Source organism: Chiroxiphia lanceolata, chromosome 10, assembly GCF_009829145.1.
Source record: "Chiroxiphia lanceolata isolate bChiLan1 chromosome 10, bChiLan1.pri, whole genome shotgun sequence".
Classification (NCBI taxonomy): Eukaryota; Metazoa; Chordata; class Aves; order Passeriformes; family Pipridae; genus Chiroxiphia; species Chiroxiphia lanceolata.
Window position 1 is genome coordinate 15,833,237 of NC_045646.1, and position 16,227 is coordinate 15,849,463.

At 39.7% G+C, this 16,227-nt stretch overlaps 1 protein-coding gene across 1 annotated transcript in view; it reads left to right on the plus strand.

The window, feature by feature from the left end:
- Nucleotides 1–1,784: 1,784 nt before the first annotated feature.
- The window catches only part of DNER (delta/notch like EGF repeat containing), a 119,190-nt gene continuing 104,747 nt past the window's right edge, over nt 1,785–16,227 (plus strand). Inside the window, exon 1 of the mRNA XM_032697369.1 lies at nt 1,785–2,060. Coding sequence (XP_032553260.1) covers nt 1,818–2,060 — 243 coding nt within the window. The 5' untranslated portion in view covers nt 1,785–1,817. The remainder of the gene's footprint in view (nt 2,061–16,227) is intronic.

The following is a 16,227-nucleotide window of genomic DNA, read 5'->3' on the forward strand; positions in this document are numbered from 1 at the left end:
TACAATCTGACCCAGAGCACTGTGTTATGACCTGTTCTGTTGGCTGTGTTGGTTGACCCAGCTTATTTTTAAAGTTGTTCTTTTCTGCAAACACTCAGAGAATTCATTGTCTGGTCTGGCTGTCAGTCTTGAAACCATCTTTTCCTATACTTACCTAAGATATCTTACTACTAAAAAGCTTCAGCTTCAGGTCAGAATTATCAAAGCCTCTGGGGGTACAAGAACAACTGGAAAGCAGGGTCACTGCATAACCATCTGTTCAGGCCTCCTCTTTGTTATGAAGGTTGCTCAGCTGATCAACACAATCAGCATCAGCCAGAAGAGCTTGAACAGGAAGAAAGATGGGTTGGGTCAGAGAATAGAATGTTTTTTTCAGATTATCTGGTTCTGATGATTTGTTCTGTAAGATGTTTAGAGAACTGGCCAAAGCTTGTTATGAACAACTATCTTTGACACCCTGTGTCTATGGGTGAAGTCTGAGGAGCCGGGAAAGGGACAAACATTGTTATTGAGAAGGAGAACAGAGAGAGTTACAGCCCTGCTGCTTTAACGTCGCAGCAGCCTGGGATATATACAAGTTATTTCAGAGCACTTGAAAGATAACAAGGAGACAAGTAGCAGCCTCTGTGGATTTAGGAAGAACAAATCATGTCAGATGTAAATGGGGTCGGTTCGGAGGCGGTCACTGCAGCGCTCGGGCCGCAGCCGGCGCGGCGGCAGCAGAGGGAGCCGGAGCGGCACCGAACGGGGCTGGGGGGATGGAGGGGCAGCCACAGCTCCCGGGAACGGGGCTGGGGGGGTTGGAGGAGCAGCGGCAGCTGCCGGGAACGGGGCCGGGGGAATGGAGGATGGAGGATGCAGGGACAGAGTATCGTGGCCAGGCTGCTGCAGACCCTGAAGAATATTCAGTTCAATCAGCGTCATCAGTTATTTCTGCTCGTGAGAGCTTCTGGCCCTAGGTGAGGTGTGAAGGTTTACGAAAATTGTAGCCAGCAATCCTCCTGTACCCTGCGATAATGATGACAAATTTACAAATGAATAGAAGCAAATGAAGAGAAGGCTGGAGAATGGGGGGGTATCTTCCTGCTGCCCACTAACTGATTTACGGACCCTGTATCTTAGTTCTAATATGAGTGATTAAAAATGCCCAGAAGACTAGCAAAATATAAATCGATTTTAAAATTTCTCAACTGAGAAACCACACAGCTTCTCTGCAGTATGAGAAATGATAGGATTAATGTTTCCGCTTTTCATCTGCCCCTCCTTTGGTCTCAATAGAACTTTAAAGTAATTCTCAGCGGATTACACTCGTGAAACAGTAAATAAGCAGGAAATGGTGAGTTGTCCTGACGCAGGAGTGTCTTTCCCAGGCTCAGTCTCAGCCAGGGCAGCGCTCGATCCCTCTGGGAGCCTCTGCACCCTCACTCGCACCCGTGACGGGAACGGGCGGTTCATTAACGCGGGCAGCTCATGAGTGCGCTGCTCCCGTTCGAACCCGGCGTGCCGGGGGCGCGGCGCCGGTGCCCGTGCCCATGAGCAGCCGGGGGGCGATGGGTCCGGTGCTCACCCCGGCCCCGTCCCCGCCGGGCCCCGTTGAGGGCGGCCGGCCGAGCGCCCCCTGGCGGCCGCGGGTGGCGCTGCAGGCGGCTCCGCCCCGCCCCGGCCCGGCCCGGCCCCGCCCGCGCGTTTCCCGGGGAACGCGGGCCGGGAGCAGCCGGGCGGCCGCTGCCTCCTGCATCCCTCCTTCCATCCCTCCTTCCTTCCCTCCCGCCGGCGCCCGCAGCGGAGCGGCGCCCGCACCCGCGCGCCCCACCGCCATGCCCCGAGCCGCCCCGCTCGTCCTGCTGCTGCTGCTCACCCTGGCCCAGCGCCGCGCCTGCCTCCCCGCGCCGGCCAGCGCCGCGCCCCCGGGCCGGGACCCCTGCCTGAGCCAGCCCTGCCGCAACAACGGCACCTGCTCGCCGCTGCCGCCGCCGCGCCGCCTACAGCTCATCCTGCCCCAGCCCTCGCCCGGCTACAGCTGCACCTGCCCCCCGGGGGTCACCGGCGACTCCTGCCAGGTAAGGGGCGCGCCCCGGCGCCGCCCACCCGCCGCGCGTCCTTGTGCCCGTCCCTGCCCTTGGGTGTCCCCGCGCTGCGCGGGGACACAGCGAATGTCCCTTCCCGCCTCGCCCCTGCCCCGTCCGCGGGTGGCTCTGCCCGCCCTGCCCCGCTCCGCACCCGCCGTGCCCCTTCCCGTCCGCGTTCGCCGCCCCGCCGGTCCCGGTCCCTGGCGGGCGCTGTCGCGCCCCCCCCGATGCCGCCGCCGGTGCCGTTCCTGGTGGCCCCGGCGCTCCCCGAGTTCCCTGAGGGGCTGCCGGCCCTGCGGGCTGGGAGCCGTGCCGTGGGTTGCGCTCCCGAGCCTGGAGCCGCTCCCCCGGGCATGGCAGGGAGCGGCGGCGTGCGAGGGGCTCGGCCAGGCTAAGAGAGGATGGGGCTGAGCCCAGCCGGTGCCTCCCAGGTTAATGTCAGTACTACAGTCAGTCCTCGCAGTTTATTCAGCACTGACTTACTGTAAGGTGAAAGGGATGGTCCTTGGAAGCGAATGCTGTACTGCATTGAATGCTAATCCTTAAATTGTGTCTCCAGGGGTCATTTTCACAGGCTAGGAATGCTCGCTCCCACGTTTCGGGTGCCTTTTGGATTTATTTTGAATTTTGAGAGGTCGGAATGCTCAGAGTAGGGATAATGGTGTAAAATACACAGAGGCAAAAAGCAGTATCTTTCTAATGCTCTTGGTCATATTGGGATTTAATGTGATAACATAGCTGAATGTAATTATTGTCACGTGAAATTGTGATTTTTTTTTTTTCTCTAGCATTAAAGATGACAATCTTTGTTGTCATGCTCAGAAATTCACAAAAACTTAATCTTCCCTCTCTCCCGATAAGGAAAAGCAGGTGCAGGGACCCAGGTTTGTTTCCTGCATATGTATATGCTGGGTTACTTTCTGTGAGAGCAGCGTACAAAAGCCTGAATGGATTGGCGACCATTGCTTTGTCAGTGCTCTCGCTTGTAAGTGGATCTGACAGAGAAGCAAATGATTTCAAGTAATTTCAGTCTGCTTTTTAGGCTTTATTTTATTGTTCTTGGGTCACGTAGTATCTGAATTATACTGCTGAATAGATGAAAGGGATAATACGTTTACTGAAGACTTAATGTGTAGGTGAGTCTGAAAGTCATTGTAAAGTAGGAGCACAGAGTTCTGTGCTTGCCTTGAAACACCTCAGCTGATTCAATGTAACAATGAAAGTGAAAATATTTACACTAATAAGATTCTGTAAAATCGGAGAGATGAAAGTGGATTAAATAGATTTCTCTTTGGCTAATTTTAGATCTTGTCTTAAGAGTTTACTATGTTTCTATTGCTGCAAAGAGAGAAAGAGAGCGCTGTGTGTTTGCTTCTGCTTGTTGTGAGATCCATGACTGAAAGATTAATGACCCTTTTGAAGACCTAGTAAAATGTAACACTTGTGCCATCACACCTCCTGTGAAGTGTTATGTCTGGGGAACTGAGTTTAATTGTTTTTTCTAATAAAAGAGAGGCAATATGTTCATAGCAGTTATGCTTTTTGTTAACTAATAAGAGGAGTCTTACGGTGTTATACCTTTTGTTTCCTCTTTATAAAATACCAAGTAATGACCCTTGCAAGGAATACCGATAAACAAATGAATACCACTTCAAGCTTTCGAGTCAGCAGCTGAAGTATGGATACCTGGTAGTTATGAAGTTAATATAGTTTTGAAATGTAACTTTAAGTAGGGACCAGGCAGGGTTTTTTAAAGGCATAATATGAACACAATATATATTTTTGAGGTTTTGTTCATTTTGTCAAAATAGGGAATAAATAAATATTATACAAATACTTTATTTCTTGGGTTGCTCTGTCATTCAGATATCTAAGACCTTAACAGATACTTAATGGCTTAAACTCTTACAAAGAAAGGCATAAACAATCATGTTTTCTGATTCAATGACAATAAATAATCATAAGGATTTAAAAGTAACTATAAGGATTTTTTCATGTATTCCTAAGAGTTATGAGAAAACTATTGACTTAATTAGGGGATCACTGGGATATAACTAGACAGAGGTTTTTGTCTTAATACTGAAGTTGTTACTGAATAGTTGGACTTGTAGAGGAGAATGCAAAGAGGGGTGAAAAAAGAACAGAAATTATTATGCTTAAACTCTCAGATAATGGAAAATATGTTTGAGTTTTTGCAATTTGTGATGGAGCTGGATTTATTTGGGAATCCTGCTTCTCTAAAAAGACAAAAATACTTTCATGTTACTTCCTGTATTGAGGGCAAGATTTCAGTAATTCTGTTCAGATGTGTTGAGATGTTAGAATGAAGACAAAATGTTCTGAATGTGCCCATGAGTCAACTGGGCATGGTGAAGCTGATAATGCAGAAGGATTGCTGCGAGACAAACTTGGAGATTGCACATAAATTTTACTCCTGAAGATTCTACCATAACTGGCTTTGATGCATCTCTGTATGCTGGTGCTGGCATGGGAAAAGAATAAAACAGATCACATACGACTGAGATACTTCTAAAAGTCCAGAGCTTTCCTGTCACCAAGTGATGTATTTAACTTAGACAAGCCAAGTCCATGATTTCATCTGAAAACTGCTTTAGTAACTCATTATTTATTTAACAATAGAAATTATAGGTCCTTTTAGTACATCCATGCCATGAATTATGCATGTGTGTATATCTCACATTATTTATGGTTTGAATATACTTTGCTTTGCAAACTTCGGCCGTGTTTTGTTATGGATTTTGGTTTCACATTGGTCTGGTTTACCGCCATTTTTGTTCATGGTTGTGAATTTTTTCCCACTTCCCTTTACCATACTTTCAGTGTCTGTAAAGAAAAAGTAGGATTACTGTGTTGAAGTGTTTTAAACGTTGGTCTGAGCAAAGAAATCACATGTATTCCCAATAAAATTGTACAAAAATTATACTGAATTCAACTGCTTTTCTTCATGAATTTGAAGTTGGCCAATTCTCAGCTTTACACTGAGAGAATTTGATGAAATAAACTGAAATGAACTGAGTAACAGATATTAAAGTTACATTAACTTCATAATCCCTAAATTTTTATCTATATTTTACTTTTAAAAACAATCTTTAACCTTTATTTCTAGTGACTAGTGTAATGACTACTCTGTTATTTCTAATGACATGTATGTAATCCAATAAAACTGTTTTTCTTTATCAGGAAAGTTTTATGTAAAAATTAATCTGTATTTGTGGCTTATGAGATCATTTTAGAGACGTAAGATACAAAGTAACTAATTGGGAAATGAAAAATTTCATGATCGACTTGGTAATTGGCTTAAAATACAGAAACTGAACTCAGCTAATTGCATTGAATTGCATGATGTTTATTTGATCCCATGCTAGTGCTAATTTCATTAAAAGGCTATCACATGAAGAAATATTAAATTATTAATGTATTTTAAAGTACTGTCATAGATGCTTTGTTTTAGTTCCTTTTCTATTTTGGTTTTTTTTCTTTAATTTTAAATTTTGTTCTTCTTACTGTTGGCTGATAATTTCTCCTAATTCTTTTACTTTGCTGCTTTTTAGTATGCTTTCAGTTATTTTGTAGGTACTGTCAGTAGTCAGAACTAGGAAACAAGTAGTGTCCACGCATACTTAACCAGAATTCTGACTTTGCAGCAGTTCTCTTCTCTCCAGTCTGATTAGTGATGACTGGATGTTTCACTTCTGAGCTGGTACCACTGATGCAATAGTGGTTTTGAGTCAGTGTTCAAACAATTCTTTTAGTGGCAAAGAGATCTCTTTGGTTTTGGGGAGAATTTGTTGTGTTGATTCTAATGTCTGTATTTCCACACCTAGAACAAAAAATATTTTTTAGATGTAATTGTGGACAACTTATTTAAAATGGAATTTTAGAAGGGTGTAACCTGAGTTTAAAAAAGTCAGTGAAGGAACTGGTATTACAAAAACCAGACAGTAGGTTGTATATTAAATTTTGTTTTTAGAATTATTTTTATATTTTTAAAATTATTCTTGATTTATCCTCCTGAATTTCTACCTGATTATGTTTTTCTTCATTCTCTCCTTTTTTTTTTTGTACTTTTGAAGGCCAGGTGAATTTATTCTCATGTTTGATTATAGTATTTGAATGTTTATAGACTATACTGTAGTGATTTCAGCTTTTTTGCTCTGTGACCCTTGCTTTTATTTTTTTTATCCTGTGTTGGGTTTGTGTTTCTTTTTCCTTGAATTTATTTCTGTTCTCAGTAGATTTCTGATAATGTGGTCTTTAATGCTGAATGCAGAAATCCAGAGTTAGCAAACAGGTCCATGAAGAAGGATTGTTGTTTCTTGACTCACTGGTCTAATCCTTCAGGGGAAGTGGTACAAATTTCATTGGCCAGGTTATTTCAGGTTGCACTGGACAGTGCTGTGTAAAAGGACATCCTTTAATCTAACTGCTAAATCACCTTCATGTCAGTATCCTGATTAATTCCTCACATGATCCTGTTTTCTATTAAATGCTGACGTTGCTTCTGAATGAATTCTCCTAATGAATTCTCTAGTCTATTTAAAATGCTTTTTTTTTCATTCTGTACTCATTAATGAAGGGTATATACTTAGATTATGTGGCTATTGTGATGCAAGTGTTTTGTGATGCAGCCACTCTTTGCTCTTTCACCTTTAATAACAGCAACATGCACATTTAGCAGATGCCCTGCAGTTTTCTTCTTTAATTTGGATGTAGATGAGCCTCAGTTCTGAGGTACCACGTCATTTCCTGCTGACTAACTCTGCTCACTCGTGCAATGCTTTCACGGTGCAGAATTTAAATATTTGCTCTGATGAATATACTGTGTGTGAGAAGGGGCTGGGGGAGCTCAGTTTGTTTTTCTTGGAGAAGAGGAGGCTAAGGGGGGTCTAAGTGCCACTCTCAGCTACCCCATGGGTGGTCATAGAGAAGATGGAGCAAGACTTTTCTCGGACACACTCAGTGAAAGGATGAGAGGTGACACACATGCTATAGTAGGGGAAGTTCCAGCTAAATCTAAGGAAAAAAATTCCTCACAATTATGGTGGTCAAACACTGAGGTAGACATTTAGAAGAGTTGTAAGACCTCCATCCTTGGAGATTCTTGGTTTGAGTAGCCAAAACTCCTGGTGCCTTGGCCTAGCAATAGCCTTGACCTGAGCAGGGGTTGGACCAGAGGTTATTATTTGGGTACCATGTACACACCAACCCTTTGTATTTTCTTTTCCAATGTCCTGAAATGATCCTGCTAAAATCTGTTCAAAATAGTTATTTTTAAATGCTAGTCAGGTCATTACATAGGGCAAACTATTTGGTCCTGAAGAATTCCATCATATAAATGAAAATGTCAAGTGTTGGTTGTTAATAATTTTTTTGTGATTAAAGGCTGCAAAGAGCTGGATCAGGTGTAAAGTAACTGAATAATAGTGGGAGATATGCTATGCTAAGGTGGTTCAACTTTTCATGTGTCGGATTTTATTGCAGTTTATGTTCTTTGATCTAAGAGAATCCCTTTGCAACAGTATCTGCTTAAAAACCATCATTGTTTTACTTTCCTTTGAAATACCTGACTTGATATTGTAATTCATATATTATGTAGCTCTGGAAATTGTATTTAGTGGAGCAAATTCCCAAAACTCCACACAAGTGGAGTTGTATGACTTGACTCGGTATTACAGGAGGTAGATTTGCTCCCCTTCTTTTGAGGGCTCTCCTAAAATCCTGTACATATTGCCCTTCAGAGAAGGTCTTGTTTTAGATCAATAACTTCAGAAGTGGCATTTGGCAGGATTTTGCATGATCATGGGGTAATGAGTCCAGGAATCTTGAAAGATCATGAGTTAAAATTCCATTTTAAAAGGCAGATATGGGTCTGCTGAAAACAGTGTCCACTTTACCATAAGCACAGGCTGGTGGTTTTTTGGTTTTGGGGTTGTTTTTTTGATGCTCTCATATCTCACTCCGTTCTTGCTAAATATCAAGCCCTTGTGATATTTTGCATCACATTTGTGTTCCAATTAATTTGTTTTCCACACAACATAAATTGTAAGTGCAGTTTTCCAAAAATTTTGTAACAAGGGAAATGCACATCAAGATAAACATTTATCAAGTAATGTTTACTTGATAAGAAAACTACTTAATTTGTTCTATTGGCTGAGTGTAAGCTCTAACAAAGAAGCACTCTGGCATTCAAAAGCTGATTTGAGCGCTGCATATGTAACCTGTTTGAGTTCAGCAGTACATGTCACTGTCCTATATTATTTTTCAAGTTCACCTGAGTTTGTTTTACAGTTATACAAGCTGTAGCAAGTGTAACAATTGTACTGTATTTTTAGTATTATATTCTGCTGTAAACCTGAAAAAATAGTTGTAAATTCTATAGAAGGGTCTGGAAGTGATATATTGTGAGTAGGAATAAGAATATCAGGGTTTGGTGCTTGGAATTCTCACTGTCTTGCTGAGTCACACTGGGCAAAAACTCATCACCTTCTTACTTATGTCTCTTCTCGGTAAATTCAGTTAATCCTGGGTTTTCAAAAGGTTAATTTGTGAATATATATGAAGGCTCTAAGAATGCTGAGTGAGAAGCACTTTATAAGGAAGCATAATATTGAAATACCAGATTCTAAATTACACATCAGTGGCCTATCAGGATATATTTAAATTGTAAAGAAAAAAAGCCTTCTTGTTTAAAAAAAAAAAAAAAATTAACCGTTTGGGCTATTTCTGTCTCTGGCAAATATTCAGGCTAGCAGTTTACAGATTAATTTAGTTTCATAATGTTCTTTCTCACTGGAAGCAGGGCAATAGATCAATGATCAGTATTTCAAAGACTTCTGTAGCAAAGGTGTTTGTGAACAAGGTGCTCTTGAATGAGGTAAGAAGAGGATTCAATTTGACTGTGAAAGTAGGATTGTTATACTGAGATAAGGTCACTGAATGTTAATGATTTTGAGAACTTTGCTGTACCTCATGTATTAGTTACAACAGCAACTGTATTGCCAGCCTGAGAAGACTTTTGGGTAGCTGTAGGAACAATAGATGCAAAAAAAAGTAACAAGATATGATTCCTTTTCTTTACAACAAACTTCTTCTTCAGTCTGGGTTGCCCTTATCTGGTCCTTTGTACCGGATCTAATAAAGCTGAAGCTTGTTGTTGACAAATGTGCAAGAGAAGGAATAGCTTCAGTCAACCATGCATATTCTAAATAAACTCTGATTCTCTGGAAGACCCATATGTTTTAGTGGGGGTATGTGGTATACTCCTCACTGAGCCTGAGTGCTCAACATGCAATTTTAAGATGTGCAGATAATGTCATGAGAGAACAGAAACTGTTGTAGAAGGCTGTTCCCTTCAATGAATGAATACTTGGTCCCCTGAAGTTAAGTTCAGGTAACTTTAGTTCCAAGATAGAGAGGACAGAAATTGATATCACCCAGAGAAAGATTAGCAGATTAGTAGATATGAGAAGATTTGAATAACCTGGGGTGGACTACTTTTTCACTTTAATACAGAGACAAACAAGAAGAGTCTGAAGGTAATCTTGTGACAAAGACAGTGCTTTAAAAAATAAATATGAGTGAGACAGTTAAATTCTGTTGGGCATCGGCTGTTAATTAAATAATGTGGCTAAGGAAAATATATAAACAATTTTTTTGTAATTTTTTCAAACTCAGTAAGTTGATGTGATCTCCTTTTGAGGTATTTGTTAGCTGTGTTTGTCAATAAGAATAGACACTATCACCATGAACTACATGACAACTCTTATGTTTCTTATTCAGCCCTAAAGATTTGTGCTTTAAATTTGCAAATCTCTAAAAATTAATACAAATTTTATTTGTATATTTGTTTTAAAGGTTTATCAGATGTATGGTTTCCTCTGCTGAAGAAACAGGCAAATTGTTAAATACCTTTTATCAAAATCAAACTAATGAATGAATCTCTGTAATGGCAAGCCAAACCAAATTTCTTAGGTTTCATACACACCTAGCAGTCTATTAATAACTTGTGATTGACTATATACTTGTATTTCTGTTGTCATCCAATATGCAGGCAAATTCAGCAGTTTTCAGGCAAACTGAACATATAACAGAAGGAAGAAGGCTATGGAAAAGTTTAATAATTTATGAGCTAAATGCCTTTTGTGTTGAGATTCCTAATTCTGCTGTCTGCTGGCAAGAGGGTTGTTTTCTGGCATTTATTGTCACTACGTAACACCAAGGTTGTGTTCTTGTGTGTAGGGATCTGAGAAACTTTCACATTTGAGAATGTCTTTGAATTTCAGTGAGTTGGGTTACACGAGGTTTACTGACACAGGGAAGGGCTGTGAGATCAGCTACTTGATTAATTCTTTTTAAGGCTCCAGTGTCCTGTGTGCTGATGGCATATGTGACAACCGAAAAAAACGGTGCTGAGTCCCCTGGGAAATTAACATGTTTAATTGAAGGAAGGACAGGTTGACTTAATTTACATAACTGTAATAGACTCTAATGTTAAAATTTGTCTGACTATTTCCTCTTAAAAGTAGTGGAAAGGTACTGGGTGGATGTTTTAGAAGTTCTTGATGATCTTTCTGAGGGTGTGTGGGGACCTGGTTTGTACAGAGCATGCTAAAATGTGGAGCATCTTTGGAAGGCTGCTTATGACTCCACTGTGATACCTCTTAAAGGTGAAGTAAACTCATAGTTATTTCTTTGTCTATAAAAATAATAAATATAAATTTGGAACTAGTTATTTCAGTAATTTGAGCTTTGGTTTCTTGAAATGTAGCCAAGAAAATCTCTAAGGTGAAAGAATGGAGGAGCAAAGTCAGCTGTGCCACTTGCTTCCAAAACACCCTTCTCCCCAATTAAACAGCTTCCCCTGCAACATCCAGTTTTAACTCTTTCTGCAGGTGAGTGGGAAAGGAAGGATTAATAGTTACAGTAATTCTGACTTTTCACAAAGGCCTGCTTAAGAACAGCATGGTAGATTTATCAGTTACAGATTTGCCCTCTGATTATCAAGTCCTGCTAGCAGTAACAAACCAGGGTATTGGCCCCAAACTTCTCTGCATTTGATTTAGGAACATGCAGGATTTTCTGTTAATGTAACATATTAGTGAGTGATAGAACCATATTTTATGTTTATATGAGACAATCAGTTGAGGGGTACTCTGGAAGGACAGCTGTGTAAGCAAACCTTATCCAGTGACACACAGCAAACACAAGGGTAGTGTCTTCGTTGCTTTCTGCATGATGTATATGCTTTTCACTTTGTAATCAGTACTGCAGCATCTTCCAGCTTGGGATTTCTAGTTCTGAGGACATTTTTCTTTCCCGAAATATGCTTGCATCCAGGTTTATTCTGTATTTTCAGGTTTTTTTAAGCTCCTTGCCCACGATGTGAAAGTATACCCCACTTGGAGGTGGGGCCTTTGCTGCAAGCAGCTGTTGAGCTCTGAGAGCTGCTGCCTGGTAGAAGCTCTTCCAAACTTCTTGACAGTAAGAAGGTTGGTTCTGAGCTGAGAGGTCTCGAAAGTTTTGAGTTACCCTGGTGTTCTTACAGCTTTGAAATTCTCTTCTCTGACTTTGAGTGGGACTGCAGCTCAGGGCTTCAAGGTGCAGCGTTCCGTGATCTTGGGGCAGAGCACTAGTGCTGCTGTAGGGAGAGAGCGCTTCCATCAGAAACACACCTGTGATTTGGCCTCCTCTCATCAGAGGTGCCAGTACAAAACTCATTTTAGTCAATGAACTGTCATTTTCTGATAACTCCTGTGTTCAATCGGAGGATTCTACCAGTTGTGGTCTCTAGTGGGAAAAGTTCCTGAGTGTTTAACAATGTATTGATTTAGATGTGAACTTTGCCATTATCTAATCTAATTTTGGAGATAAAACTTTTTGAGTATCAATTGTTGATCTGCATGGTTTATTTTTCTGTCTTTTTAGAATACCACAGGTGAGATTCTCTGTTTTTCAAGGGAATTGTAAATGTCTTTGGTTGATTGCTGATCAGGTTAAGCTGATGAAACTTGTATCCCTCATTTCAGAAGAATTTGCTTTCATTCTAAAGGCAATCATGTCAAACCCAGAGGAAACCAAAGCTAATGTAGGAATGAGCAGAAACTAATTTGGTTGCAGTGACTGAATTGTGGAATGAGTAGAATAAGTCATTTATAGTCCCTTAAACCTCGTGAAGTAAGTGGGATGAAGACGAATATGGAATATCACGTTGTGTTTGCACTTCTTTACTTAAGACATGAAATAAAAGCAGCATCAGGAAAAAAAGGATGGAAGTTAAACTTTAGGGATTGAATGTTAAGTTTGTATAACAGATAAGCTGAAATATTTGCTGTAGATATTCGTAATAGAATGAGGAAATCAGTGTATTCTGGTTTAATCACAGAGCACTTGTGTCTGTGCTGTGGAATTTTATAGTTATAGAAGCTTTCATTTAATGTACAAAATATGCTCTGAACAAGGGAAATGTGCACTGCTGTGTTTGCTGGTTTGGGAAGGAAGAACTGGACTGGAGTCCTGCTCTGACATCCACATCTCCAGCACTGCTGTTCCTGAACCACAAAGCTGCCCTTGCCTTTGACCTTCACAGTGTTTGGAATGACTTTGAGGATATGAGCTAGATTAGTAACTACATACATCAAACGACCATTAGAAGGGAATCTATTTGAAATAATTTCTATGTATATTTTCCTGGTTTTCCTCTACCTTTATCAGAATAACATCTGTTCGATTCCCAGCTCGTTTGATGCTTAGGCATCTGTTCAATGCCTAAGATTTTTTTGCAGTGTAGTTGCAGGAATGTAATTTCTGTAGCTTCTGTTGTTGTCTTTTAACTCTGAGTCACATACATAAAGTTAGCTTTCCAAAACAGTTTTTATATTCTTCTTAGACAAAGAGGATTTAGATGCTGAAAACGTCTGATAGCTTCTTTTCTTGCTTGACTTGCATTTCAATGGCATTGTGGGTTTTTCATTTCAGTACTGACAGTTCTTTGGGTACAAGTGAAAGGAGAGTTGGTTTGAATTTTCTCTGTCTCAGCTAGGTGAATTCACATCATATATCTCAGAGTTTGACTGTTGGCCTTTTCTTCAGCACCTGCCTGTATTTCAGGTCTGAATAAATGCATTAATGATGCTCCATAGTGTTACAGGTGTCTTTAGCCCTCCCACAGGTATGAAAGGATTATGAATTTCTCTCGTCCTATTATATATATATACCCTATTATATGTTATATACCATTGTTCGTGTGGGTAACAGCAACCCAAATTATATTTAGTCAGCTGTATGGATTTCTGAATTTTGCTTCATCTTAGAACAGTATTGCTCTATAATACAGGAGCAGACATGGTTAGACATCTGGCATAGGATTTCACCAGAATAGAAATAATAAGTGGTAATTTTTGGCATCAAGGTATGAATCGGAATGTACAAGAAGCAGATAATTAGGGAAAAATTAGTAATTTTCATTGCTGATGGTTTTTCAAATATAATAATGATATTTATACTCCTTTTCTTTTTTTTCCTGTTGCAAATCTGATTTGCATTTCCATAGTGAGTGCTAAGGAACTAACTAGAGTGATTAAGTTAGTTTTCATTTACTCCTATTAGACAAATTATGGACTTATCATAAGTAAAATATTATTACTCGGCATTAGTAACCTCAGCAGTGACTTAACAGAAATATTTTCTAAATTTTCAGTTCTGAAGAATTTACTAAGGCCTGCAAAACACTTGACAAATTTAGATTTCCCTGCTTTTGACCAACTTCTTAATCCAGTCTTTTACTTATTACTTTTACTTATTACTGTTAAGTAATATTGTTATTTCAGAACGGTATTTAGGTCTTTAATTTTTTAGATCTTATTTGCTCTTTGGCCAATAACTAACGTGGAGGTCACATACCTTTTTGGTGAGGTCATATTGCAGAGTCATCTACATCAGCTTGACAGTGTGAGTGGATTGCATCTCTTCTTATTCCAGATCAAATGAGAGGATTCTTCTAGAAAAGATGTTTCTCTAAAATTCCTTTCTGTGAGATATGTTGGGAGTCAGTCTTTATAATTCTTCACTGCCCATAATTTTTGGGTTTATTGATCAGATTGAGTTTCTGAGGGACTAAGTCCTTCAATGAGTTTTTCTAGTTGTAATTACAGTTTGGTAATTGTTCTACTGTTTCTGTTTTATTCTGGAAAGGTATTTCTAGAGTAAGTAGATGGCTCCTACCAAGGTAGCTGAGAGTTGGGGTTGTACTTGAAAATCCTATGAAGCACAGAGGCATCACTGTGAAAAAATTTGTTTTCAATATTTTACTGTAAAAGTAAAAATGCTTTGTGGAAAATCAGATGACAAAAGAACTCTGACTAGTGTTGCAATTCATCTTATTGCTCTATTTCAATTAAATAACAACTTTCTTATTCTTCTATACTTGTGATAACTCAGTGCATCTTGATAGTGTAAGTAAAATCTGAGATTCCATTTTTGTATGGTTTTTGGAATAGATTTGGAACAATCTATTGTTGAAGCTGTGTGACAATAACTTCTTCCTTGCAACATTTAAAATAATTATCTAAAATCATGCATATGAGCTCAAGAGTTGTACTAGGCTCCCATCATTAATATATATATGTAAATGCACCATAAAGGGTGTGCCATGTGTGGTTTAGTTTTTTCAAGTGGATAGTAGTGCTACAATAAGCTACAATAAGCTTCTTGACAGTCTTCAAGAAGCTCATTTCTCCATGTACACTGAAATGTCTTGATTTGAGCAGTGCAGCTCAGAGGCCTTGCTCTGAAACCTTGAGTCATTTGCTGTGCTGTGTAGATATGGTAAGCACAGTTTGTCCCAGCTGCCCTTGGGCTTATATCTTTATTTATTTATTTATCTGTTTATCTATTTATTTATTTATTTAACGCTTTCACTGTGTGTTGCTATAGGGTGAGTTCTGTGTTGGATTCTGTGTGAAGATAAAAGGTTTGATATGACTCGAGATGAACGAAGGAAGAAAGAAATAAGAATCTGTTTTGCAGACACATTTAAATTCCTCATTAAAGACTGTTTCCGTTGCATTCAGCTGATTGTGGATTGGATCAATAGACTGCAATAGTGATCAATATCTGCAAGACCACATTATTGGTCTGTTCATATGAAATAATTCAGGCTACAAATAATTAATAGACACTGTTTGTTCTTCCTTGTCTCCTGCCTGATCTGTTAACATTCTTTTTTTGATCTAAAAGTTTGGAAACTTGGTATTGCAAGACTTGGCTTATAATCTACCCCTAGAAATTTCCTCAAATTTTTCTTCAACATCAAAAGTTTCTTTATCTCTCTAATGTTGGAAAAAGATATGTTCACACTTCATTTGGAACTCTCTTGATCTTATGAGAAAAATATAGACCCTCAGATAACAAAATGGACTCATACTTTTGATTTCAAATCCAACAATATGATTACCTTTTAGAACTCATAGAGGTGTTCTTCAGAGCTGATAGATAATGCAGGTTTTTACCTGTTGATACTAGTTCACTTTCATTATAGTCCATATCAGATTTATTCTAGAAGTTTTTTAGTAAATTGTCCAGGAATCTTGTGAACTTTGGTCCTACATTTAGTTGTACCAAGGTGTCAGTTTGGTCCTCCTTTTATTTTTACTTTTTCCACTTTACTACGTCACAGGGTATTATTCTAGTGAATTGTTTATTTAGTTTGCCTTAATTTCTGTGGAATGGTTCTATGTCCCTGGAAGTGTACCTTTGTGTGGACTATAACCTTCTGGAATGCTCAGTAGCAGTTAAAAATTTTCTTATTGTAATGAAGCATTTTCCCTCTATAGTCACAAGAACACCAAATGCGCATTCTATTTTTTACTTTATTGCAGGTTTTTATTTGTACACCTGTGGCAATACAAAGGTCTGCTTCCTTCTACTAATCTCCTCCTTTCCTTGTTCATGTTTTTGGGAAGTTTGTACAGAAGGGCTGCAACTGGGGTGGGACATCTTTGGACAAAATCTTTCTTCTGCTAGTAGTCCCTTTCCATTAGCTATTATCGGGCAATAGTATACTCCACATGGAAAAAAGCTCCAGAGTACTGAGGAGGATCACGTGGAGTCACCTACATTTGCCTGCATAGAGCTGAGCTTT